The 7,892-nt window shown below is 37.2% G+C and overlaps 1 protein-coding gene across 1 annotated transcript in view; it reads right to left on the bottom strand.

The window, feature by feature from the left end:
* Positions 1-1,432: 1,432 nt before the first annotated feature.
* Positions 1,433-7,892, bottom strand: part of cds2 (CDP-diacylglycerol synthase (phosphatidate cytidylyltransferase) 2) — a 12,176-nt gene continuing 5,716 nt past the window's right edge. The window contains exon 8 of the mRNA XM_053229089.1: positions 1,433-7,865. Within this exon, the coding sequence (XP_053085064.1) occupies positions 7,733-7,865 (133 nt within the window). The 3' untranslated portion in view covers positions 1,433-7,732. The remainder of the gene's footprint in view (positions 7,866-7,892) is intronic.

Genomic DNA, 7,892 nt, shown 5'->3' with positions numbered 1-7,892 from the left:
ATGAATATGAAGAAGATCCAAGAAAGTCAAATTTTTCACCCCCAAAAATCCAAGGGGTTAGCCTTTGTGTTTTTTGGGGTGAAAAATTCGACTTTCTCAGATTCATATTTCTTAAATTCATATTGTGCATTAGTGGGTTCAAGATATACACAGGAGTGTACTTTGTTTTGTCCTCTCACACTCCAAAGCTGAGATCCGAGGCTTTGTTTCCAATAATCACTATACTATTACTATACTAGTAATATAACATCACTATAACACCACTATTACATTAATATAGCAGTAATATACCATCACTATACCACCATTATAACATCACTACGCCATTATAACATTACTATAACATTTCTATAACATCACTAGAACATTACTGTGTGATTATATTGAGTGCAGAAATTTTATTGACTGGAATTGAACAGAAGTTGATGTCTCATATCTCAGCTTTGGAATGTGATATTCAGATAGAACTTGCGCTTGTGTCTACGGTTCGACATCATTAACCAACTGTATAAATATGAAGAAGATCCGAGAAAGTCAAAATTTTCACCCAAAAAAAATCCAAGGGGTTAGCCTTTGTGTTTTTTGGGGTGAAAAATTCGACTTTCTCAGATTTTCCTTAAATTCACATTGTGTGTTAGTGGGTTCAAGATACACACAGGAGTGTACTTTGTTTTGTCCTCTCACACTCCAAAGCTGAGATCTGAAGCTTTGTTTCCAACAAATCACTATACCATTAATATAACATCACCATATCACCACTATACCATCATTATAACATCACTACACCATTACTGTATCATTACTATAAGGTCATTATAACATTACTATAACACTGCTATCACATCACTATAAACACACAGTAATGTTCTACTGAGTGCAGAAATTTTATTGACTGGAATTTAACAGATATTGATGTCTCCTATCTCAGCTTTGGAGCCTTTGTGTTTTTTCGGGTGAACATTACTATATCATCGTTATAACTTTACTGTAACATTGCTACACCGTTACTATACCACTATATTAATGTAGCATTATAACATTATAACCTCACTATAACATTATTCAAATACTACTATACTATCACTATATAGTTACTAGAACATATTTATAATATTCACCGTATCACCATACACCACTAATAGCTTTATTATAGTATCACAGTAACATCAATATACCATTACTATATCTTGTATTAGCCTTGTAGCTTCAGCTCCAAACCAAAGAAGCCAATGTCACAAATCAGACTTGACCACACTGGGGTAAACTGTGTGCATTTCATCGTGTTGAACACGGCGCAGAAGAGAAACTGCGAAACACCCTGTAAATAGATCTTAGTGGTAAATAGAGGAAACTAAACCCTGAGCTAGATTATGAGCAGCATTCGATGAGGGAAGTTCCAGAGCAGAGGAGGAAGAAACACACACAGCCAGTACACATTTAGCTTTCTGTTTTATTGGCTGTAATACAAATGCACAGGAGTGGGCAAGAGCACATGTATCACTGCATTAAAAAAATAAAACACAACAAACACAGAGCACAATAATAATAATAATAATAATAATAATAATAATAATAATAATAATAATCCAACAGAGAGAAGTAACCGTTCTCACAAACATAAACCAGTTCTCGGTTATTGTCCCAAATCACACACTGTTCCCTACATAGGCCACCTACATGGAATGATGCATTGTGGGTATTCTGTCCCGTTAGCATACATTGCTTTGATGCTGCAGCCTTAGAAAAATAAAGTTCCACCCAGCATCCTATATTTATTTGGTTTGTCCTGTTCGGGGAAACCTTAAAGCTTCTATGTCAAAAAAAAAAACATCCCTGACATTCTTAGAAGGGTTCTTCAACGGTTCTTCAAGGGTTCCTCTTTGTATAGTTATGGATTCTTATCATCCTGATAGAGTCTGTAAAACCCTTCAAAGATTCCCCTAAAGGGACAATCAAAGGACCCTTAAGGGTTCAAGATTTGACCTTTTTTTTTCTAAAAGTGTACAAGAAGGTTTCAAAATAGTGCCTATTTAAAGACAGAGCCCTGAACCACTGCAGAACTCTGCGTCCCAAACCAGACAATATTCACTACATAGGCCACATACATGGCATGGTGCATTGTGGGTATTCCACCTCACCAGGTTACACTGCTTCCATGCTCCAGTCTTAGGAAAAAGAAGGTCCACCTAGCACCCAGTATATCTGGTTTGGCCCTCTAGGGGAACTCTTAAAGCATCTTTGTAAAACACTCTCTGAAGTGTTCTTCAAGGGGTTCTTTGCTTCCTAAATTGGTTCTAGTTTGAAACCCTTTCTCACAGAGAAACACTGTTGGAAAGTTTGGTGAAAAACCTTCAATGGTTCCCCCTAAAGCAACAACCAAAGAACCCTTACAGGTTCTAGATTTTACCTCATTTCTAAGCCTGTACAAGTACTACAGATTTAGAAAAGACAATGTTTCCACCTAGCATCCTATAGGTTTATTTGCCCTGTATGCGTGCAAATTCTTATACTTTTAGAAATGTTCTTCAACGGTTCTTCAGTGGTTCTTTGCTTCCTAAACCTGTTCTAACTTCCCCCACATGAACAACCAAAAATCTTTGTATGTTCTATATTTAACTTCCTTTTCTAAGACCATACAAGTCCTACAGTTTTAGAGAAAATGGTTCCACCTAACACCCTATAGACTTATTAGGCTTGTCCTAAAAGAGTTCCTACACTTAGAAATGTTCTTCAGGGGCTCTTCAGTGGTTCGTCGCTTCCTAAAAGGGTTCTAGATTGAAAAGTTTTCTGATTCGATGGAAAACCTTCAAAAGTTTCCCCACATGGACAACCAAAAACCCTTCAAGGTTCTAGATTTGACTTATTTTCTTAAGACTGTGCGACGACTACAGTTTTGTCCTTATGGTGGAACCCGTCAAGGGTCTATTCAGAATCTAAAACAGAAGGTTTCCTGTTTAAAAAGCTTCAGGAAACCTCTTCTTGGAAGTGATGTACAGGATTCTATCCGAACGTTCTTCGAGGGTTCCTCAAGGTGTAGTTTGTATAGTTTAGAACTAATCAGGGCAGTAGGTAGTGAACAGGGTGGATTTTAGTTAAATAGCTAAATAAAACACCAGCGTAACTGTAGTATCAAGAGGTAAATCAGTGCAGATCTCATTTCACGTCCCAAATCAAGACCCAGTGCACCACATAGGGTCCATTCAGACAGCGTAAACTAAAATGGCATCTGGTTAGTAAATGGAACAATCCCAAATTGCCACTAGATCGTGATTCGAGCGCTTTGGGGCTTAAAAGGTGGACATCAGTGTCAGGAAGGACTGAGCTTTATCGCCCTCTAGTGGTCTTTCTGAGCATTAATGAGCCAAGCCATGCCTTTTCATGTGTCCTTTAGAAATAATAATAATCCCAAACAATTAAACCCTCATTGTGAGTTGTTGTTTTTTTTAACAGCGAGCTGGAAAATCAATCGACGAGCGCGAGAACAGTCTCGATCTATCACTAAACTCCACACACACTATCCATAATTAAGAATAGAATAATCCATTTCTATCCAAATATATATATATATCCAGTCTGTACTACTGTTAGGTTTTTAGTTTCTCTATAAAAACACATTATATAGCTTCAATAACTATACGAAAAAGGTCCTTCAGGGTTACAAAGGTGATGATGATGACGATGATGACGATGATGTCATGATGATGTCACGATGATGTCATGAAGGTTATATGGCTTTGGAGCACAGCATGTATTATGGATATTACTAAGTAATTACATTCTGCATACTATGCTTAATAGAGAATTTCCACATGAATGGACCTTTGAGTTCGTCTATATGGCAAAAAAAAAAAATGTATATAGTGTAACATTTGTCCTTTAAATTAATAAATAATGCTGGAACGTTGTTGTTGTTGTTGTTACTTCACAGACGGTTACGTCGCTGGATCTCGTTTTTATTTAAGGCCCACTGAAACGTTCTCCTGCTATAAACATATTCGGTTTAATTAATCATTATTAATGGACTTTACTGTGAATCAAAACTCAAATATTTCATTGGACATGTCAGTAGCTGGAGGATTTATTTGGTGCTTGGCAGTGGATTGTGGGTAAAAGCAGGACAGGAGTGAGAGAAATGATTCCTTTGCCTACACCTGAGAGACCGGATCAGTCTCATGAACAAGCTGAAAGTTACATTTCTTCTTATTATAAAATGTGGAGTAAATGCATGACCAGTCATTTATTAAAGCTAGAACGTAAAAGAGCTGAAGTTTCCTCCACTCCTGTTTAATGGTCCATAATTAATCTTAAACTGAACAACAACAAAAAAAAAACATTAGCTGAGCACAAACAGCTTTAGTAACCTGACTGGATAAGGATTTTAGCCAATCACAGTCCACGATCATGAGAAACGTCTCGGCCAATCGCATTTCGCGTTCACAACTAACAAAGAATTTCTTTTCTGCTTTTATTGTTTGTCACGACAAAGAAAACAGCCAATCGCATTCCATGTTGAGAAAAGCAACGTAGCCAATCACGTTCACGACAAAGATTTTAGCCAATCAGGTTTCATTTTCACACTGCGCATTCGAGACCAAAAAACTTGGTCAATCACGTTCAGTCGCTAATCACATTGCCATGAGCACAAAAAAGAATTCATCCAATCACATTCTGCAATCAGGAAAAAGAAGTTTTTTTTCTTCCTTCATTTTTTTTTTTTTTTTAAGTACAAAAAATTTCACAAATGATACCCTGCAATCACGATAAAGAATTTATCCAATCACGTTCTGCAAGTACGACAAATAACTTCGAATCACGAACAATTTAGTCAATCATATTTGGTGTTCGTGATGAAGAACATAGCCGCTCACTTTGCCATGAACACAAAAAGAATTTAGCTAATCACATTGTGTTTATGAGCAAGATTTGGACCAATCATGTCACGTGTTCACAAACATTTAGCCAATCGAATTTTGTGTTCAAGACTCGCAAGCAAAAAATAAAAACAATTTAGTAAATCACGTTGTGCAATCATGACAAACAATAAATTCAGCTTCACGTTCTGTCTTTATGATCAATCAAAATCAGAGTTTCGTGTTGACAGGAAAAAAAAAAACTTTTTTTTTTTGGTTAACGAATAATTTTTTTCCCAACAAACAATGTTCATGACAGAGAACGTAGCCACTCACGTTGCCGTGAACGTGAAAACATTTTAGCCGGTCGCGTTCCGTGATTGCGACAACTTTATCATGATACTTTAGATAATCAAGAATTTAATCCAATCAGGTTACATGTTTATGACACAGGGCTCAGCCAATCAGGTTACAGAACGGCGCATGTTAATGAGCGGGACTTACACCGACATTCCTCACAATCGCTACAACGGAAATAAGATCCATGTTGAAAATGGAACAGGAGTGAAACGGACACATGACAGAAACGTTAGAGAAATGTTAGATATTGTGGACAACAGCACAGACACATGAAGAAAATGGCTTTGTGAGAAAAAAAAAAAAAAAAACAATAAAATGAGAGATGTGAGGTACAGAAGTACAGAAGTACAGCTTTCAGTGATGTGTTATTGCACTGCTGACCTGAACTGTAGCTTTTTTTTCCCTCCAGGACATTAAAAACAGTGTCTACGTGGATCACTGACACAAGTAACACAAGTAAACACAAAAACATCATGTGACCTACTCGACCGCATCACACACCGGCGGCTGTAACGATAAAATGCGACACATGGAAGGGCACAAGGAACAAAGCAAAAAAACAAAAAAACAAAAAACAAACAAAACAAAAAACAAAAAAAAAAACGAGGACATTCCTGTTCATGGCAAACTCAGTGATTATCGGAGCGCTAAGCTAATACTGAACACGTCCAGATGAAGAGCACAGCACACAAGCAGTGCATCTACTACTAAAAATACCTTAAAAAAAAAAAAAAGTATCTATTGAGGACACTTTATATTCATTTAACAGGATATAATCAACAGCAAGACATGTTTGGTGTCTGAAGTTCGATTTGTTGCAGAAGAAAGAACACAATGGGGAAGATTTTGGGCACCAGATTATCTGTAAAGATGCTCAAAATGAAGCTTAAAAACTGTTGAAATCTCTTTCTTCCTCAGCCTGTGGTTTGTGATGTCACTCTGCTTATTATTATTATTATTATTATTATTATTATAATAGATTAAACACGGAAGTGATTTGGACCATTCGCGTTTTTTAAAAAAAATTTGGAGTACAAATGGTGTTACCGATCCAAATGATTCACTTATGAAGTGAGTGTGTGATTCATACGGAAAAATCACTCCACATAAACTGCAAAAAAAAGTGAAATCATTGATATGTGAAGTTTTCTGTAAGGAGAAATGTGTTGATGTAACATTTATGGAAGGAGTCTCCAGCGTCAGCGCTTTGTAACAGTCAGAGGTAAAGCTGTAACTAAGTTTTCTGACGGTTTCTCAGTAACATGACGAGCTGCCGTTTTATTTCCTTGTTATTTTTGTCTTATTAATTTCAAGACAGAGAAAAAAACAGAGAGAGAGAGAGAGAAAAAAGAGAGAGAGAAAAAAAGGGAGAATAAAGAGAGAGAATAAAGAAAGGCTGGTGAGGAAACGACCGTTTTATAGCTGCTATAACGTCAGTGAGAACAGGAATGGACTTGTTTAAAACGTACGACGTGTCGTACATGAATAGATTAAAAACTGCGATGGTTGTCGAACTGCTGTCGTATAAGAGGAATAAAACACTTTGGTACATGCAGTTACAGGAAAATAATCAACTTCGAGGTGGTAATGACATCACACCACCCAGCTGTGGATTAGTTTCCTATCACATCGCGTTCTGTCGTGTTTTATTCCTCACTTATTACACGTTAGCTACAGAAACGTCAGACACCAAACATGTCTCGATTTATCTACTATATGTAAATGTTTTTGTTCTTTTAAATCTTTATCACTTAAATTAAAATTCCTCATTATCTGATTAACGTCTTTATGAAAAATGACTCCCGAAATGATCCGGAGGGAAACAAAAGCAACCAAAGCTGCGTCTTTTCCCCTGGACATGATCATAAAGGACATAAAACTGAAGCTGAGGTTGAATTAACAGTGCGGCGAGCAGAGCAGTGCATTAAAAACCAAATAAAATACAACATCTGCACCCTAATTAGAATTATAATCATTATAATATCATATAATATATAACATAATAGACATATATATAGATATATATATATATATATATATATATATATATATATACCCTAAAATATTCACAATACAGATAATAGATACACTTTACACACGTGTGTGACTCACAATGGAAGAAAATGCAGGACGTGTCACTCTGTGTATAATATTTATCTTATCTGGTATAAAAGAAAGAACATACAGTATATTACTTGCCAAAAAAAATAGTAATAATAAACACTGACTAAATGCTAACACACACACACACACACACACACTCTCTTTCTTAGCACACACACACACACACACAGAAAATGGAATGACCCAAGGCTTTAGTTTAGTTTTTTTTTTTTTTTCCTTTTTCCTGATCTGGATCTTCGTGTCTCCCACCTCCACACAGCTCCTGCTCCAGGTCGACCCCATGACCCCATGACCCCATGACCCCGTGACTCTCCTGCTCTCTCTCTCTCTCTCTCTCTCTCTCTCTCGGTCTCTCTCCGGCTCTCAGGGCTCCGTCTGGTTCAGCGCAGCTTCAGGGTCTAGGCTGCCTCCTCCAGCGCACCCAGCAGGCCTCTCTCAGTGAGGTGGGCTTTCAGAGAGTTGTAGATGTACAGCTGCTGGTCCGGTCTCAGCGCCAGCAACTGCTGGATCACTTTAGTCGGGTTCGGACCTCTGCAGAGTGACGGAGAGGAAAATGTT

This window comes from Pangasianodon hypophthalmus, chromosome 24 (assembly GCF_027358585.1).
Source record: "Pangasianodon hypophthalmus isolate fPanHyp1 chromosome 24, fPanHyp1.pri, whole genome shotgun sequence".
In the NCBI taxonomy this organism is placed as follows: Eukaryota; Metazoa; Chordata; class Actinopteri; order Siluriformes; family Pangasiidae; genus Pangasianodon; species Pangasianodon hypophthalmus.
This window is presented reverse-complemented; position numbering and strand designations above follow the sequence as displayed.